Source organism: Dipodomys merriami, unplaced genomic scaffold (genome assembly GCF_024711535.1).
Source record: "Dipodomys merriami isolate MVZ:Mamm:240054 unplaced genomic scaffold, mDipMer1.0.p SCAF_50, whole genome shotgun sequence".
Lineage (NCBI taxonomy): Eukaryota > Metazoa > Chordata > Mammalia > Rodentia > Heteromyidae > Dipodomys > Dipodomys merriami.
In genome coordinates this window covers 6717662-6737500 of record NW_027206069.1, presented here as the reverse complement: position 1 = coordinate 6737500, position 19839 = coordinate 6717662, and the positions used below count along the sequence as shown (strand labels likewise).

The 19839-nt window shown below is 51.0% G+C and overlaps 2 protein-coding genes across 2 annotated transcripts in view; both read left to right on the top strand.

The window, feature by feature from the left end:
* Positions 1-4978, top strand: part of Bdkrb2 (bradykinin receptor B2) — a 22785-nt gene extending 17807 nt beyond the window's left edge. The window contains exon 3 of the mRNA XM_069997632.1: positions 1737-4978. Within this exon, the coding sequence (XP_069853733.1) occupies positions 1737-2847 (1111 nt within the window). The 3' untranslated portion in view covers positions 2848-4978. The remainder of the gene's footprint in view (positions 1-1736) is intronic.
* A 4438-nt stretch (positions 4979-9416) lies between these two features.
* Bdkrb1 (bradykinin receptor B1) lies at positions 9417-19714 on the top strand. The gene is made up of 2 exons (XM_069997780.1): positions 9417-9511; positions 15592-19714. The coding sequence occupies exon 2, from the start codon at positions 15602-15604 to the stop codon at positions 16658-16660; it is 1059 nt and encodes a 352-aa protein (XP_069853881.1). The 5' UTR covers positions 9417-9511; positions 15592-15601; the 3' UTR covers positions 16661-19714.
* The last annotated feature ends 125 nt before the right edge of the window (positions 19715-19839 follow it).

Below are 19839 nucleotides of genomic sequence, written 5' to 3'. Positions count from 1 at the left end.
GGCCTCAGACTGCCTCCCCCCTTCCCACTCCCTAGACTGCCTCGCCTTGCTGGGGCCTCCCAGGGCCCATGGCACCCTCTCGGCCTCCCATGGCCCATGGCACCCTCTCGCTTCCCAGTGCCCATAGCACCCTCTCACTTCTCTGGCTCTGCCCATCCCCCTCCAGGTCCACAGCCACAGTCAACAGCCTCACCGGGCCCCCTTCCCCCTGCTCTGATTTCATCACACACAAAACCACAGCTGTCAGGAGCAAAGTGGAGACAGTGAGGTTCTGCTCTAAGTCCCTGGCCCCAGGGGAGCCCCTCACACCACAGTGCTCCCCAGAAACCGCTCCAGAATAACAGCTCTGATCCATGAGTGAGTCAGGCCCCTGGCTGGCTCCCGTGTGGATTTGATGCTCTGCTCCTCCTCCTCCTCCAGCTGTTCCACAATAGGCCTCCCTGGAAGGGCCTCTGCTTGTGCCCCTTGCCCACCCCATAGGGAACAGGGGCCCTGTGCCTGCCCTCGATTGGAACCTGGCAGTGACTATGCAAAGTGAATCAGAGAATAATATACTATGCCAAAGAAGGCAAAGTGGAAGATCAGAGAGGCTGAGTCATTTGCCCAAGCCACACAGCTAGGGTGGGAATCCACGGCTGTCTGAGCCCCATGTCTCTTTGTGGAAAGCAGAGACAGATTTTGCCTTCTCAGCAAACACTTCCACAAAGAGGCTCATCCTCAATCTGTGAGTGTTGCCTAAGAGTGAAGGGGAATCCAGGAACTAAGGCAATACAAAAGCAAGAGCCAGACAGGCTCCAGTGGCTCGAGCCTTTAATCCTAGCGACTCAAGGATCAAGAAGCAAGCCTGGAAGAAAAGGCATGAGACTACAATTAATCATCAAAAAGGCTGAACTGAAGCTATGGCTCAGGGGTAGAGCACCAGCCTTAAGAGAAAAAGCCAAAGAAGAAGCCATGAGTTCAAGTCCCAGTATATTAGGAAGTTTGGGGGAGGGAAGCAAGAATCTAAAAATGGTGCTGAAGTTTGACACTTGTTATAAGAGGTTGACAAACACAATTACATTTACTTAATCAAAGGCAGCAGCGGTAGAGTTTCTCACTCATTGTCTTGGATCTCTCCCCCCCATCGTAACAAGTAAATTTTGCTATTTTCATTTTACTGATCAAGTCACTGAGGCTCAGAGAAGATAGGATAGCTTCTCTAAAGCAGCTCAGCTAATAAATGAGGGAGCCGGGATCTGAGCCAGGAGGGCTGCTGGGAGCCCCGTCTTTTCTTTCTATCATGTATCCTGACATTGCCTTAGTTTCTTTGCTCATGGAGGGTGTGGGTCTCTGGCTCTGCCCTTTACTAGAAGAGCCAGGCTGGCCTGGGAGACAGGGCGTGGACGGGCGGGCTGTGGTGGGGATTCCACGCCAGCATCCCCCTGTTTGGCATGATGCAGCTTTGAGAGGCTGAAGGCTGACCTAGACACTGGCCTGAAGAGCATCCCAGAGGAGCTTCTAGGGGCCGCAATTAGGCTGCCCTTGAGACCCCAGGAAAGCTGGGACTAAAGCCTTGGAGTCCAGTGTCTGTTACTGTGGCAGCCAAGGGGCCCCAAGTCTTACCCACCTCCCGTCACTGCCCCACCCCCACCCCCAGCAGAACAGCTTTTCAAGGCTGGTGGCTGAGCATCTTTCTGCTCTGTCGTTTTTCCCCCTCCCTGAGCTCTGGGGTCTAACAGCCTCTTTTCCACTTCCAGCTCTGAAATGTTCAACATCACACCTCAAGTCCTCTCGTTGGCTCTTAACGGCACCCTTTCCCAGGATGACAACTGTCCAGACACCACGTGGCTAGAATGGATCAATGCCACCCAGGCCCCCTTCCTCTGGGTCCTCTTCCTGCTGGCCACACTCGAGAACATTTTTGTCCTCAGCGTCTTCTGCCTACACAAGAGCAACTGCACCGTGGCCGAGATCTACCTGGGGAACCTGGCAGCCGCCGACCTCATCTTGGCGTGTGGGCTGCCCTTCTGGGCCGTCACCATCGCCAACAACTTCGACTGGTTGTTCGGGGAGGTCCTGTGCCGCGTGGTGAACGCCATGATCTACATGAACCTGTTCAGCAGCATCTGCTTCCTGATGCTGGTGAGCATTGACCGTTACCTGGCCCTGGTGAAAACCATGTCCGTGGGCCGCATGCGCAGGGTCCGTTGGGCCAAACTCTACAGCCTGGTGATCTGGGGGTGCGCACTGCTCCTGAGCTCCCCCATGCTGGTGTTCCGCACCATGAAGGACTACAACAAGGAGGGTCACAATGTCACCGTCTGCCTCATCGTCTACCCGTCCCTCACCTGGCAGCTGTTCACCAACGTCCTCCTGAACCTGGTGGGCTTCCTGCTCCCGCTGGGCATCATCACGTTCTGCACGGTGCAGATCCTGCAGGTGCTACGGAACAACCAGATGCAGAAGTTCAAGGAGATCCAGACGGAGAGGAAGGCCACCATGCTGGTCCTGGCCGTGCTGCTGCTCTTCGTGGTGTGCTGGCTGCCCTTCCAGGTCAGCACCTTCCTGGACACGCTGCTGCACCTCCATGTCCTCTCTGGCTGCTGGGGTGAGCACGTCATCGACATCGTCACCCAGATCAGCTCCTTCGCGGCCTACAGCAACAGCTGCCTCAACCCACTGGTGTACGTGATCGTGGGCAAGCGCTTCCGTAAGAAGTCCCGGGAGGTGTACGGAGGAAGCTGCGGGAAAGGAGGCCGTGGGGCGGAGCCCACCCACACCGAGAACTCGTTGGGTACCCTGCGGACCTCTGTCTCCGTGGAGCGTCACATCCACAAACTGCAGGGCTGGACAGGAAGCAGCCAGTGAACCGCTGCCATCAGGATGACTTAATGGGTGCGGGCACTGGGGGCCCAGGAAGGAGCGCTAGGCATCCCCTAGCATCCCTAGCCCATCCACCTGGGCAACAAGTCATAGCGCCGTTATTCCCACCCTGCCCTACTGCATGAGCCCACTGGAAGGGCCGAGTGTCCTGGCACTCAGAGCTGGGTTCCAGAAACCCAATAGTGTTATTCTTACTGCCTCTTGGGCAGGGCTGATCCTTCCCAGAAGTGGAGGGGTCAGGGGCCTGGATGGGGGTGACAGCTTCCCTCCCACTCCCTCCTGACCACAGTGTGACAGCTCAGCCTTCCAGGAGAACTCCTTCCAGCTTCCATGTCCTCACCCACGGACGAGGCCTGCTGTGCAAGGCAGAACCCAATAAGCACTTAGTAAGGATCTGTTGCATTCACAGCACTGAACCCTATGGGCGAGAGGGAAGACAGAGCCAAGAAAGTTCTGTCTTCAAGGAACCCACGAACTCAAACAGGGGTGTCTGAGCACACGCAGACATGAGGCGCCTGTTGTTATGACTTCATTGGGAGAGAACTTTGGGTGCAACCAAGAGCTGAGAGGGGAAGCCTCTGGGGTCTCCTTTCAGCCCATCACCAAACGCTCAGTGGCCTCGTCCCTGCCTCAGTTTCCTATTCTGCCACCAGAGGTTACTTGAGGATTCGAGGAGGCAGCAGGCATGGAAGTACTTTGAAAAGCCAAAGGTGCTATGTAAATGTATGGCGTCACTATACTCCCTGCACAGGGACGCGTTTATCAGAGAAGTTTAGAGACTGCTCCATGGAGAAGCTGTATGAGAAGCCAGCGATGGAGTGCAATGCCTACCAGCAGGTGTCCAGGCCTGATCACTCAAGAGTTTTGCGGGGAGGCCGCCCCTTGTGCTTCATGTGTGATGGAGCAGGGAAAGAGAAATGTCCAGTCAGACACACCCAGGTCAGTAGCTGTCCTGAGGAATCCGGGCAGTTCCACTGGGTTTGGTGACTTGGGTGCCAGTCAATCGTTTATTCAGGGGTAAGACAGATAAGTGGGGTGGTGAGGGGGGAGGCACCCAAGAGCAACAGACCAGCAAAAGGGCTTGAAGGTCAGCTATCCCGAAGCATTACTTCTGTGACTAACCTCCCTGCGTAGTAGGCTGTGCAGTAATTACGACCATAGTCCAGGGCATTCAAGGTCAGGGGCAGGTGACCTTGAGGAAGCCTCCTAAGACCAACATCCCCATCCACTGCCCTGGTGGGAGGCTGAAGAGATTGGAGATGCCTGGCCAGTGCAGCTTCTCCATGTATGGATTTCCCATGAGAGTAAACGCAGGGATCTGCTGGGGGCTCTGGCTCAGTGGGCAGGCTGGATGGTCTCAGGTGCCAGCACCCTTGGCCAGAAGACAGCCCTGCCGCCAATACCTCGGATCCTGGGAGAGAGTTTTGTTTTTCTGCTTGTAAACTCCCTCTTGTGGCCAGCACTTCTCCAAGTCCCAGGGGGAGAATTGGAGGAACAGACAGCCCAGGCTGCAAGGTCAAACCGCGTAGGTCCAAGGTCAGTCTGGAGCCAAGCGCATAGGAGAAACAGGAAGTGAATGAATGATAGCAGGGTGGCTCAGTGGAGAGGCCAGAGCCCAGGATGACTTGACTTGCAAACAGCCCACAGCTGACTCTGAATTTCATGAAAAACAAAAACCCCTGAACATTCCTCCGCCACTCAACTCCTCCCCGCTTCTCCGGTAAACACACAAACATACACTCTGAGAAAGCAAGCAGGCAACACCAGAAGTGGGTATGAGAATTCAGTATTACAATGAATCCAACTGTGAATGTCCTGTGAACTGAACAGCAGGAACTGCCCCTGGCCGGCTGGCCGGGTCCTCAGTCCAGCATGTGGTGGTCTGTGTGTCCCGGAATACAGCTGGCCACAGCCTGGGCTCCTCGCTGACGGTCTGAGACATGCCTGGGTCTGTGGGAGGGGATCTCGCGGGCCTGGAGTTGGTCCTGATGAAGAAGTCTGTCCTGTGAAAGACCTAAGGAATGTCACACGGTACAGAAGAAGCTGCTCACATCCAATGAAGACAGGGGCGAGCTGCGACGCTGTGTCCTTCTCTACAGCCTAATAAAGGAGAGTTTTGCAAAGCTGGCTCAAGTGTCAAAATTCCTGAACCCCCTGAGCTTTGTCACTGGGGCACTGTCTTGGGCAATTGAAGTCCTGGAGCGGGGGGGGGGGGGGGGGGGTGAGGCATCGCCTCATTCCCTCTGGCTTCTGTCATGGAGATCAGTGGTCTCCAACTTTTCCTCACTGCAGTTCCCCAATATGTATGCTAATTAATATGTATTAAAATGTACAGTGTGCCGGGCACTGGAGGCTCACACCTATAATCCTAGCTACTCAGGAGGCTGAGATCTGAGGATCACAGTTCAAAGCTAGCCCAGGCAGGAAAGTCCATGAGACTCTTATCTCCAATAAATTGTTCAGAAAAAGGCAGAAGTGTTGCTATGGCTCAAGTGGTAGAGCACTAGCCTTGAGCACAAAGAGGCTCAGAGACAGTACCCAGGCCCTCTGAGTCTAAGCCCCAGAACCAGCAATAAATAAATGAATAAATAAATAATAAAAATAAAATGTACAGTGTACATTCTAAAATATACTCAATAATTTTTCAGGAAATATTAATGGAATGGAGTATTTGTCCTAGCTGACTTTCTCATGGATAATTCAGTACCCATCTCCTATCACATGCCCACGAGGCCCACAGCCATGGCAGTCATCTAGCTGAGCAGACAATGTATGGAGTGTTTGCCGTTTGATCTTCCCTTCAGGTCAGGAATATCTTCTTCAACACCCAGATTAAAACCCACAGCTTACTATCTCCAGTGGCAGGGGACTCTGTCTATTCCTATTTCTATTTTGGTGCTCCTTCACTGTCCATGGCTTCATGCATTGACCCCTTCATTAAATAAAACGTGCGTCATGTCTCCACCAAACACACACCCAGCCCTGCCAAGAACCTGGTACTCTGTGCTCACTATACTATCTTTTCATCCACCTACCCAGTGGGTCTCTCTTCAGTTCTGCCCCCTAAGTATTCCTGGAGCCATCTCTTTCTTCATGTGTCCAACCATCATCTCTTAACTTTCACCACTCCTACAATGTCAGCCACCACTGTCCCCAAACTCTTTCCATTCTGCAGCCAAAGGTGTTTGCAAGACTACAAATGTGGGTTGGGGCTGTAGCTCAGTGGTAGTGCACTTGCCAAGCATGTGCAAGGATCATCTCAGTTTGATCCACAGCACCACACACAGAAAAAGAGACTACAATTGCATTCCTAGCAGAGTCTGTGAGCAAAAAAAAAAAAGTAATGTTCAGGAGCTCAGGCCTGAGGTCATGCCCAGGTACCAAACCCAGGGTCTCATGCATGCAAGGCAAGCACTCTACCACTGAGCCACCTTCCCAGCTTGAGGCCATAGCATTATTAGGAGAGGTGACTGGGAGGCTCCACCTGCTCTGGGGTGCCCGTCAGTGATGAACAAATGAAGGATACAAGCTGTCATAGCAAGGGCCTCAATGGCTTCAGCACAAAGTCAGGGCTAGGCTGTTTCCATCACAATCAGCCTGGTAGACACAGCTTCACAACAATTCCCCTTACAATGCACCATGCCCATTCAGCAGGACCTGATTGTGAATTTGCATCAGGATCTGTAGTCTGAGGGTCTTTCCCTCTCTCCCTCTCCCCCGCCTCTTCTCTCTGTTTGTCTGTCTCTCTTGTGGCCAGCAACAAGGACCACAGCTCCCCATCAGCCCCGAGATCACAGGGGGTACAAGGACCTCTCCACAGTGTGCTGGTCCGATAGCTGCAATTCTCCATATTCAGTAGGAACAGAAGTATCGCGTGCATTTCCAGTGTATACTGTCTTCAGTCTTCAGCCCATAATGGGTTTGGGGGACAACACTCTGCTATCATAAGTTGGGAAGGGTCAGACTTTGCTCCCTTGCCTTTCCAGGGACTGGCAGCCATGCTGTATACTGGTAGCTTTATTTATTTATTCAGTTTTACTGAAATGTAATTCATGCCATATAGATTGCCCATTGAGGCTTTGAGTTCTTTTCAGAGTTAGGTAACCATCATTGTTATCTAACTCCAGAATCACCCCCCAAAACACAAGGTCTTACATTCATTAAGGGTCTCTGCTGGTTGCTGCCTAGCAGCCACGAGTCCTTGGTTTAGACTTGCTCTTTTCAGACGTTTCCTATAGATAGACTCACACAGCACATGCCTTCTGTGCCTGGCTTCCAATGAGGCGTGTTTATTTGTTGGAGAAGCCCGTGGGGGCCAGGCCTGTGTCCCTACCCTGCCACTGGTTCACTCACTCAACGACCTGGCCAGTCACGTTGCTCCTCTCTCGTATCCTGGCTTTTGTCTCAGTTTCTTCATGTGTACGATGGGGAGTTTCTACCCAAAGCATGCATCTGAGTGGCAGGAGGGGCTTTGGAACTGGAAAGAGCTGTCCTGGGAGTGGAGCCTGGTTCTGGGTCACACTGCAGCTCGGCCATTGCCCTGCTATTGGAATTTGACACGGCATCGGTTCAAGCCAGGGCTGCCCTGAGAGCTGCACCGTGGCTGTCCAAAGATCAGGGCAGGCACCCAGACCGGGATGGTCGATGTAGGTTCAGAAAACGCAGAGATCTAAGTCTTCTCACGGCTCAGCCCCACCCACCTCCAGCCATGTGACAGGACCTGTGTTCTCCAACCACTGTCTTCCTTCCGTCCCCCCACTGACCACCAGGTAGACAGAAACCCCTGCTCTTTGGACCGAGGTCCCCTTCCTAGTTCTTAGCTAAGCATTTTTTTTTTTGCCAGTCCTGAGGCTTGAACTCAGGGCCTGGGCACTGCCCCTGAGCTTCTTTTGCTCAAGGCTAGCACTCTACCACTTGAGCCACAAGTACCACTTCCAGCTTTTTCTGTGTATGTGGTACTGAGGAATCGAACCCAGGGCTTCATGCATGCTAGGCAAGCACTCTACTGCTAGGCCACCTTCCCAGCCGGGGATAAGCATCTTTAAGGACAATCCATCTTCACCCCGTGGCCAGGCCATGCACATACGTCTCTGACATCTGCTCTCTCAGTCCTCAATAGTGACCCAGGGCACCTCCCGCCCTCTCAGCCCTGCCTCACTGGGCCAGCCCTTCGCTCTCTTCCAGGGAGGCCAGACTGAGATCATTCAAACCCTTCCAGAACCGGCCTCGGGCTCTGCCAAGACTAAGTGCTGGGCAAGCGAGACATCTCCTGGGGAAACTTCTCAGCCACAGCCCAGACTGAGCTCCCATGAGTAGGAGGGAGGGGAAGCTAGGCACTGGTGAGCGAGGATGCAGCTGCATTGCCAAGCAGTAGGAACGCTGTTTCTCAGATAAAAGAACAGTGTGAGGCACCTGCCCGCAGCCACACGCGCTCCCTCCTCGCGATCTCGTCTCCTGACGGCAAGCCCGGCCTTCCCCCTCAGACTTCATCTCCAAGCCGTGGTCCTCTGTGGGTCTGTGTTCCTGCTTCTACCACCACAGGAGAAAACAGCTGGAATTTTGTTGCTGTTTTCCATTGTTTGATTTTGGTGGATAAGGAGGTTGACCCAAGGTCTCGTTATGGATCCCAGATTGGTCTGGAACTAGTATTTTTCTTGCCTTAGCCACAGAGTGCTAGGATTATAGGCATGTATCACCATGCCCAGCTGTGGTGGGGAATTAAAATTAAATACAGCAAGCCCCTGCTGAGGCTTCAGTAACAGAAAACAGAAATGTAAAGGAGGACAGATGCTGGACAGAAGGGAGGACTGTGCGGGGGCTCCCTTTCCCTAACCCACACTCCAGCCCTGAGTTCTGGCCTAGGCTAGCTGCCTACAGGGAAGGAGGAGGCAGCCCAGAGCTCTGTTTCAAGAACTGAAGGCAGTGAGTTAGTAGTGATGGATGGCAGGATCTTGCCGCTTGACTCTCAGACAAAGCCGGGGATTTCTTATTTTCTGAAATGCTAGGTCTTGGGTGGCTCCGCTCTGTACATGCACTCATACATCAAGACAGGATCGGAGCTTCCAGAGAGATTAGAAAAACGCATCTGACCTTACTCAGCTCTGAGCACAGCATGAGTCAAAATTTTTCTGAGCTCACTGTTTGTACAATGGCATCTGTGCTGAGGGGTTCTTGGCGAGGTAGCCCTCCACAACCAAAACGCAAAAGGGGATCTTCAAGTGGGCGCCCACCAAAGTCGCTACAGAATCCCCAAAAGCTAACCGTGAATGAGGTGAAGCCATCAGCGAGGCTGGTGTTGGAGCGCAGGGGGAGACGGTGATGCCGAATCGAGTTTTTCGGGCCTGTTGTTGCCAATGTTTGGTTCTTGGGCAGCTATCGCCGGCTCCCGGATGTTAACCAAGGAAAGTGGGAGGCGGTTGAGTCATTTCTTCCCATTCCAAGTGCAAAATGAAAGGAGACGGGTATCCTTTCCAGATCTCCTGTCTTGAAAGACTCCCTTTTGGGGGGCACTCCCCTGTGACGTCATGGGAACGGAAGGGAGTTCATTTAAGGCCATCACAGGTCCTCAGAGCCGCCCAGAGCAGACACCTCCGAGGCCGCTCTTGACATCAGACACCCAGCCGAAGCTGCGAGCCCTCTTGTTTTCTGAGTAAGTGATCATCTGGTTTGTTTTTCTTATGAGAGTAAAACTGAAAAGATAGTGTCTCTTAGAAAAACAAACAGAAAGTTTCCTTTATGCCTATATTTTAGTGGATTATGTAAGTATAAATCAGTCTAAGAGACTTTTATTCATGCTTCATTTGGAGTCTGATGGGTTTTTCAGGGCAGTGGGAAGAGGAGAGTGTTGGGAACAGTTCAAGAAGGTTCTAGAAGCTCTTTATGTCCCAGAGAAAGGGAATTTGCTGGAGCTGAGTTACAGCCATTGAGGCTCATATGGCCTCTGACCCACTACAATATACAAATTCTGATTTGCATGAATCAGATCGGTCTCTCCAGAAGGTTGTGTGAGATTTCATAACTGCTCAGGTTATTAGGTAACCATGCTGACATTCTTATTACCTGTGTCTGTATTTCAAAAGCCTTTCTGATCACCTGGCTGTTGAAATTGATATTAATTCGAAGAGGGTTACTTTGTTGAAGGAAAATTACATTCTTTCCCAAATAGCACATGGATATGGTTAGAATATATGAATTCAGAGAATATCACATCAAAATTACAAACTTTGAATCTTTAGAAGATGACACCTTATATCTTCGCTTAGTTTTCAGAGGATCCAACACTACTAACAGTATCATGAAACCAGGCATGGGTGGCTCACAGCTGTAATCCTAGCAACTCAGGAGGCTGAGATCCAGAGGACTGTGGCTTGAAGCCAGCCTGGGCAGACAAGTCTGAGATACTATCTCTAATTAACCAACAAAAAGCCAGCCTGGAGGTATTGATCAGGTTGTAGTGCACAGACAAGAGCAAGAAAGTCAAGAGAATGCAAGTTCAAGCCTTAGTACTAGATTTTTTTAAAAGTCAATATCTATGCCTTTTTTTTGAGCATCTACTATGTGCTGGGCAAATCTCAGATCTCAGTGAAGGAAGAGAACTCACCTATAGCCAGCTTTACATACCCAGACTGCAGCCAGTGAAGACAGCCCCTTCTAAATTAGCCTGGTGGAGTGGCTTTGTACTCTGGTGCAGCAACCAAAGTCACAGCAGACCTTGCAGAATGGGGGGCAGTGCCCACAGGTTCAAGCTAGAGTCCGTATATAAGCTTTGCCCACTGAGCTCCTGGGCCAAATGTGAGCATCCTGTAGCTATGGTAACGAATTATCATCTGTGGATTGCTTTAAATAGCACACATGTATTCTCCTCCACTTCTGGAGGCCATTCAAGATAAGAGCAGGACTGGAACCTTCTGGAAGCCCCAGAGGAGAAGTCATTGCTTGCCTTCTCTGGTTTGTGGGAAATGCCTGCATCCCTTGACTTGTAGCTGTCCACCAGCTTTCCTCTGCTCTCTGCCCTGATTCGCTTTCCTCCTTCTTATAAAGACCCATCCAATAATCCATCACACAATCCTCGATCATCTCCCCACCTCCAGATCCCTAATCTAGTCCCTTTTGTAATGTCCCTTTGCCATGAAAGGCGGTATATTTGGGGGTCCCGGGAGTGGGACAGGTGGGAGTTTTTGTTCTGCTGACCCTGCCTCCCTTCAACCCTAAAGATGGAGGAGTTCAGGCACAAACACTTTGCTCAAGCCAACCATTCGACATTAGCTCAACGCCAGACAGAAATTCAAGATTAAAAATTTCAGCAAACATTTGGGCTTTTTTCATCCACCATTGTCACAAGGGTTTGTGGTAACATTTTAAAGTATTGCCCAATAGTCAACTAAACATACTTGTGGGTTTTCAACCCACAGAAAAGAACAAAGCCAACATAACCAAAGCATTCCAAGAGCTTCCTGCGCGGCCGGTCAGAGCTGCTCAGGGCTCCGCGGGGAATTCACAGCCACAAACCACACGTTCTGCAGCTGTCTCTTCTCTGTCCATTCTCTCCCTTCTGTGAGGCTTTAGCCACCAATTTCCAGCCCGGTGCCATCAGCTCAGATTCTTTTTTTTTTTTTTTTTTTTTTTGCTTATGTGGTACTGAGGAATCAAACCCAGGGCCTCAGGCATGCAAGGCAAGTGCTCTACCACTGAGCCACCTTCCCAGCCCCCATCAGCTCAGATGCTTGTCCCTGAATCCCAGACTTAGACGCCTCATTCTCTGTTCTCCCATCCTTCTCCATGTCCATCATCCCAAACAGAACAAGTCCACAGTGAAGACTGTTCTATTGTTGCACTCTGTCGTAGCCACTTCCACTGCTGACACTCCATACCTGCAGGGTGCGCAGGTGAAAACTCTGGGGCGTTGCCCAGCACTTCCATTCTCCCACTTGAATTGAATCAAAGATCAAAACTCAGGGTCAAAAACTCAGGGCCCACTCACTTCCCCTCATCTCTGTGACACTCGACTCTCACCAAGGCCACCTTTCTTTGGGATGCTTGCTACTTACCACAGCATTTCTCCTGTAGACTACAGGCTTCCTGAGAGCAGGTTCTTTCCTGCTTCATTCACTGCTATGCTCAGATCCCTGAGAGAGCTCCTGGCATGTGGTAGCTGTACAGTCAGCTGTGGCTCTGTGGATAAATGAATGGGGGGGGGTGCAGCTCCAGCCACTGGGTGATGTGACAGGACATCACTGGTAGAAGGGATTCTTCCTATTATTACGTCCTCCTTAGGTGAAGACAGACAGCTCAGAGACATGATGTGGACTGCCCAAGGTCACGCAGCCAAGAAGGCTCATCTGAGATAAACCCTCTTACATGGTATCTCTTATTAGATACTACAAGGCCTTGACAAGCTGAAGGACCTCATGTGTCCCCGAGTAACAGCAATAAGGGTAACGATTGTTAAGGTGTATCAAGTCTGCATGTCAGACTGTTAACTCAAGCTAGAGCACTGGGTGGACATGAGGGTGTTGGGGCTCATCTGAGTGGCAGAAATCCCACAGCGTCGCTGTCTATGGGGCCTGTGGATCTCCTGCGGTCCCTCTGCTGACTGACACCCCAAATCCAAGAGTACAGGCCATGGTCCTGTCCACACGGGATCCTAGAGCACTGTGAGATGCGGTGTGTCCTAAGGAAGGATACAGCATTTTTTCCCACAATCCCTCTCCATGGAAACCAGGAGCGACCTCCCAGGAGCAGCTGGGTGGTGAGTCTGTGAGTGTGGCCGTGGAGGCCAGTGTGCACTGGGGTCACAGTCTGGCACCATCGCACCATCATTCACCGGCCAGATGCCTTCAGACAGTCATTTCTCTGAGCCCAACTTACCAACCCCCCACCAGGAGCAAAAATCCCAGTAGAGAAGAACGGATAGGAGACTGGCGCTGGGACCTGACCACTGGGCTCAATCCAGGCCTTGCTGAAGACCAGCTGCATGAGCGCAGACAAGCAGCTGGGACTCCACACTCGGCTCAGGGTTTTTATGGGCCAAAAGGACTGCTAAAAAGTTCAGAAAATAAACAGGAAGCATTTAGAAAGGTGTGTGTGTGTGTGTGTGTGTGTGTGTAAGAGAGAGAGAGAGAGAGAGAGAGAGAGAGAGAGAGAGAGAGAGAGAGAGCATAATGCTACTTACTCTTCTGTGAGTGTTAATACCTTGACTGGAACTCAGAGTCTCATGCTTTCATTTGCCTTGCTTGTTCATGGCTAGTGCTTTACCACTCGAGCCTGCCTGGCATTTTTCAGGTTATTGTGGAAACGGAGTCCTGAGCATTTTTCTGCCCAGACTGGCCATGAGCCTCCGTATCTGTCTACCGAGGAGCTAAGGATTACAGGTGTGAGTCACCAGTGTCCAGCTTTGTTACTCTTATTATCCTGTGGCTCACATTTTTCAAAGCTAACAGAAGAACCTTCTCATTCTGGAAGACCTCATCATTACCTACCCTGAGACTTCTACTCCACTGGCCCAGACCTCAGACAAGGCTGTGATGCCTGTCTCTGTGTCTGCGGCCCCTGTGGACAGTGCGTACCATCACCTGGGGCTTCATTGTCTTGTCTATCTCCAGTGTCTTATAAAGTCTTGGCACAAAGCAGATGCTCATTAAATATGAATGGTTCTTTAGTAACAATAATGATATGGTCATTAATAAAAGTGATCACTAGCTTCCATGCGAGCACTGTTACAAACCAGCTGGCTAGGGTCCTTCTGACCTACTTGTATAGCAATCATGGGTAAGCAAGAAGGAGCAGCTCCATCAGTTACTCTGAGCTCTTGGAAGATTTTTTGCAATCCTCAGCTAGCAGCAGTCATGCGTGGCAGTGGTCAGAAGCAGGTGGCGCCCTCTCCTGGCAGTGCTGAACTGGGGTATCTGGCCCAGAGTGCCTGACAGCCTGTAGAGCCAAAGCTTTATGCTCTCCTGTCCTGGTAGTTGCAGGTTTGAGTACTGGACAATCTGCAGCAGCTCAAGGGCTACAATAAATGGAAGGGGCATGTCAGCTCTGCCCCACTAGAACTGTGTTTTGCTTCTCCTCTCTTCACATGACCAGCCCAGCTGCTGTGCCAATGATAAAAATCAAAAGTAGGCAAGAAAGACCACTGGAGACTTTCGGGGTTTTTTTTGGTGCCAGTGCTAGGGCTTGAACTCAGGGCTTGGATGCTGTCCCTTAACTTTTTCACTGAAGGCTGGTGCTCTACTGTTTAAGCCACACCTCCACTTCCAGCATTTTGCTGGTTAATTGGAGATAAGATCTCACAGAGTTTTCTGCCTAGGCTGGCTTTGAACTTCGATCCTCAGATCTCAGCCTCCTGCATAGCTAGGATTACAAGTGTGAGCCACCATTACCCAGGAGAAAGAAGCCTTTCATGGGACCCAATGCTGCAACACCAGGGGACTACTCGGTAGGGTTCATCTCAGCTCTCACTAAGTGTATTGAGCAGCCTGTGTACATAGCTAGGAAGTGGGAGTAAAGACAAGAGTCTGAACAAAAGTCTCCTCGTGCAAAAGGCCTGTGTTTGCACAAAGAGAAGATTGTCTGTTGAGCTACCAGGGGTTGAGTTCCCCTTCTGCTCCAGGCAGAAATGGTTCCAGGATCATCTGGAGTTTGTCAAGCTCATGATGGCAGAAAGTCAGGTGCAGGCTATGCAGGCCGGGTGCTAGGACGGTGACTTCTGTAACAGAGTTTCTGCTATGGCAGCAAGCAGCTGTGGTTGATTTGTAATTTCCTCAAGGCGTTCATAGAGTGCTCAAAGCAGCTGGTGGGTGTAGCATGAGGCGAGAGCAGCCTGGCTAGCTGCTTGGCTGGTCATCCTTCATTAAGGCAGCCGAAATACCAGATGCCAGCAAACAGCACTCATCCAGGAGTCAAGTCACCCCATTCCCAACATCTCTCCACACTTGAAGAAGAAAAAAATTCAACAGGTGCTGTCCCAGTGCTCTGCAGAGAGATGGCTTCCTACCATCTGTTCCTACCACAACTGCTTCAGGGCACTTCACTTAGCTCCAATTTTTTTTTTTTTTTTTTAAGGAAAGGAAACATCCATGGTTCGAAGTAGCTTCCAGCAGGCATAACAGCATCTGACAGGTTCAAAGCCTTGGTTCCCTCTTTAAATCAGAGGCCAGGAAATGCTTCCTTGTTTAAAAATGACTAAGTCAGCTTTAGCTAGGGATGTGGCTTCAGTGATAGAGTGCCCATGTAGCAAGCTTAAGCCTTAGAGTTCAAATTCTACTAACACTTAAAAATAAAAAAGAAGTCAGCTTTGCAGACTGGTTCTGCTCCAAGTACTCATCTCTGCTTTTGTTGTATGAAAATAAACATAGACAATATATAGATGGTGGGAGCTGCGTGCCAAAATTATTGTTGCTGGGCGCTGGTGGCTCACGCCTGAAATCCTAGCTACTCAGGAGACTGAGATCTGAGGACTGCAATTCAGCCCAGGCAGGAAAGTGCACTTGTATCTCCAATTAACCACCAGAAAACCAGAAGTGGCACTGTGGCTCCAAGTGATACAGTGGTAGCCTTGAGCAAAAGAGCTCAGGAACAGTGCCCAGGCCCTGAGTTCAAGCCCCATGACCACCACTACCAACAAAAACAAAAAACTCAAAAAAAAGTTTTGACCAAAAACAGGGCAGCAGGCTCAATTTGGCCTGTGGGCTGCAGTTTTCCAACTATGCCACTGTGCATTTTCCCTTCCAGGTCACTGTGAATGGCATCCCAGATCCTGCTGGAGCTCCAGCCCTCCAACCAAAGCCAGCCGTCCCCTCCCAACACCACCTCCTGTGACAATGCTCAGGAAGCCTGGGACCTGCTACACAGAGTGTTACCAACATTCATCATCACAGTCTGCTTCTTCGGCCTCCTGGGAAACCTTCTGGTCCTATCCATCTTCCTCCTGCCCCTGCGGCGGCGGCGGCGACTGAACGTGGCAGAAATCTACCTGGCCAACCTGGCCGCTTCGGATCTGGTGTTTGTCTTGGGCTTGCCCTTCTGGGCAGAGAATGTCTGGAACCAGTTCAACTGGCCTTTCGGAGGGCTCCTCTGCCGCACAGTCAATGGGGTCATCAAAGCCAACCTGTTCATCAGCATCTTCCTGGTAGTGGCCATCAGCCAGGACCGCTACCGGGCACTCGTGTACCCCATGGCCAGCTGGAGGTGGCGGCGGCGACGGCAGGCCCAGGCCACCTGTGTGCTCATCTGGGTGGCTGGGGGCCTCCTGAGTACACCCACGTTCCTGCTGCGCTCCGTCAAAGCCCTCCCTGATCTGAACATCTCTGCCTGCATCCTGCTGTTTCCCCATGGGGCCTGGCACTTTGCCAGGATCGTGGAGTTGAACGTGCTGGGTTTCCTCCTGCCTCTGGCGGCCATCATCTTCTTCAACTACCACATCCTGGCCTCTCTGCGAGGGCGGGAGGAGACCAGCAGGACCCGATGTGGGGGTCCCCGGGGCAGCAAGACCACGGCGCTGATCCTCATGCTAGTGGCTGCCTTCCTGGTCTGCTGGGCCCCCTATCATTTCTTTGCCTTCCTTGAATTCTTGGTGCGGCTGCAAGTGCTCCAGGGCTGCTTCTGGGAGGAGTTCACTGACCTGGGCCTGCAGCTGGCCAACTTCTTTGCGTTTATCAACAGCTGTCTGAATCCGGTGATTTATGTCTTTATGGGTCGGCTCTTCAGGACCAAAGTCTGGGAAGTTTATCAACGATGCACACCTAAAAGTCTCATACCAATGTCCTCATCCCATCAGAAAGAAATCTTCCAAATGTTCTAGCAGAATTGAAATAATAATGAACCCAGAAGCCTGGTTTTCTTATCGGCCATTGCTGACATCCTAAAGACCACATGGCAAGCTGAGTAATGACCTCCTGAGAGATCTAGGACTCAGGCCCTCGAGTCTGTGAATGTACAGGGCAGCTGGAACCTTTCAGCGAAGATTAAGCTAAGGATCTCAAGTTGGGGAGCCGATCCTGAATTACCAGGCCCAGGTGCAACCAAAAGGGTCCTTATAAGGAGTGAGAGGGTCAGAGGAAGAGATGTGAAGACAGAAGTAGAGATCATAAGGAAGGGACCACAGGGACAGGGGCTGTGGCTCTAGTGTAGAGCGCTTTCTTCTGCTTAAGAAGTATGAGACTGAGTTCAAAACTGAGTGTGCACACACACACACACACACACACACACACACACACACAAGAATGAAGGGTCCATGAGCCAAGGACTGCAAGCACCTTCTGGTGGCTGGAAAGGGCAAAGATTTCCCCTCCCTTTCCCAGAGTCTCCGGAAGGATCCAGCCAAGCTAACATGTTCAGATCTGACCACCAGAACTGGAAGAAAATAAACTTTTGTTGTTCTAATTTACCGTTTGTAGTTATTTGTTACAGGAACAGCTAAAAATAAATACAGAGGTGGTCCAACTAGAAATCAAGTTCATAAGGAAGTTTCATAGATCTAAATAATTGTAAGAAAACAAGATGTTGCATGAGTGTGCTACAGAGGCAGCAGACCAAGGGCTCAGAGGGAAACGTGGGTTCGTCCTCCAGCCATGGAGAGCATTGTGAGGGGTACAGTAGTGAGCTGAGTTCCAGCACAGGGTGGCCTCTAGGCAGGCAGAAGGGAGGATGGAGGGTATCCCAGTAACCCACGGTGGGAAGGCTTGTGAGTATACAACACTGTGGTGTTCACTCCTCTTGCTCCAGGGATCCAGCACAGAGCCCGCTGGTGCCTCTGCCTTCAAAGAGTTCATGACACCAGGAGAAGCATGTCACACAGCCTAAGAAGCAACTGGCCAGGTGAGAGGAATGTGAGAACAGAGAAGGAGTTCCAGCCTGAGTGGCTGCAAGGCTGAGAGCGGGCTTCTGGAAGAAGAGACCTATAGCCTCACTCCCAAAGAGCTAGAGTTGGTCAGACAAAATAGGGAGAATATTTGCTCCAGACCAAAGACACCAACCAGACCGAGGCAGGGAGGTGTTAGGAACTTGGATGCATGGATTTTATGTTCTCATAATGACCAGCAGGCCCCAGTAGCAGCTGATCAGATTGCTCTGGTGGACAGCCGTGAGCCCCAGGGGTTGATGATACTATCAGACTGTGGAAGAGGGCTGAAACAAAAACAAGGAAGGAAGGGAGCACAGCAGGCTTGTCAGCCAGCTTCCTTAATGCCTGAGACAAAGGCAGGAGCAGACACAGGTGGGGGACTGTTCTAGGAGCTGCAAACCAGCCTCTCCACTATAAACTGCCCTTTCTTCATCCTCAGCCTGCAGTGAGTCTGTGGTTGATTTAAAAACAACAAACAACACCCACCACCTTTCCATAGGTTGCCAGAAGCAATCTCACATTCCAGGAATCTGGCTGGAAAGCCTGCAATTCAAGGATACAGTGTCAGCACCATCTGATTAGTTTGACACCTGATTTGTGGGAGGTAGAACATGTTCCAAGACATGGTAAGCTGCCACACAGGGGGAAGCAGCTGGAAAAACAAAATGGAAAGGCTGCTATTACTCTTCTGTTGGGAAGGCTAGTTGCTTATTTGCAGAGGAAGAAGTTCCTGGCATTGGTTCAAAGGATGGGCTCTGGGGAGATCTGATTGATGGGCTCACCTGGCATTCCTCATACCTGGATCCAGGCCCAGGCCGCATCTGCAGTGCTAATACCTGGATGGAAGATGAGTTAATCACAGTATTTCTGCATCCTCAGTTCCAGTGCCCACGAGACCTCCTACTTTCTCTCTGAGAAGAGCCAGATGTGGCACTTCGTTCTGTTCCCTGTGAACTCTGGGTCAGTGCTGACCATGGGTACCAACGAGGCCCTATGGTGCACTTGTTGCTCTTGAGGCTGGGAAGGGCAAAACCCTGCCCCATCTCATCTATCACTAGGATATTGATCGCTGGGACTGAGCAGTTCTGAGCCCTTCCAAAATCCCACCTTGGCACACCCCAACATTGTCACAGCCAAAGCAGATTCTTCTTTGGAGAGATGAGTCACACACTTTATGGGAAGCAGGTGGAGTTATCACCAAAAGACCCCCTTTCTTCACCTCTCCCAGCACAGGGTTCAGGGGCCTGGTCATCAGGCCAGGGCTGGTCCAAGCCCTTTAGTTCCCAGCAGAACCCCTCCCAGGTTCTGAGCTCCCCTTCAGGTCTTCCCTGCTCTTCCTCTTTCCCACCTCTCCTACTCCAGGATCTGATCTATCTCAGCATTCAGACTGCCCAGGCCCCCACTCAGCACCATGTCCAAGTGTGTCAGTGCTGACAGCACAGTGAAGTGGGCAGAAGTGTCAGGCTCTGCATCTCCCACACCCACCCCACCCCACAGCGCAGCCAGTCTACAGAAGCCTGTCAGAGGAAGCTGGCTGAGGCACTACGAAAGGGCTGGTACACACCTTCCCTGGAAAAAGGCAAGGAGCAAACAAAGTACTAGTGTAAGAGAAAACTGTCTTTTCTAGCAAAATGGACTGCTTAAAAGTTCCAGCTTTGGCCTGATGGCTAGGCGGTTGTTGATTATTCTACTAAGACAAGATCAGCAAGTACAGAAAGGAAAAGAGAAACTGCTTTGGGATAAAGAAGGATTTATGAATGTAACACTTTGCCCAAACTGGGTTTTCCAAGATGGAATTAAGACTCACCTCAGAACACACCTGATTGTTCAAGAAATGTATGGAAATGTTTTAAAACTAACTTGTGTACTGTTAAGTCTTATTTCCAAGTATTTTTATGGTCACCTTATATGAATAAGAGCAGCCTGCCTGTGTGCTTGTTTGCCAGATTTTGGGCTGATGGTACACCCTTCTGCAGAAATAAACTGTGTTGCTGAGACAATTGTTTATTTTCATGTCTGTCGCTGTGACTTGTGTTTCTTGGAGAGCATATTTGTAACACTGGAAAGCTGAAGCGTGTGTCGGGGTGGGGCGGGGAATAGCAGAGACAAGCACATTCAGGAGGTCCTGGGACAATACT

Excerpts from the sequence above, each read along its gene's own strand:
- Bdkrb1 (XM_069997780.1), top strand. The coding sequence starts at position 15,602 with ATGGCATCCCAGATCCTGCTGGAGCTCCAGCCCTCCAACCAAAGCCAG.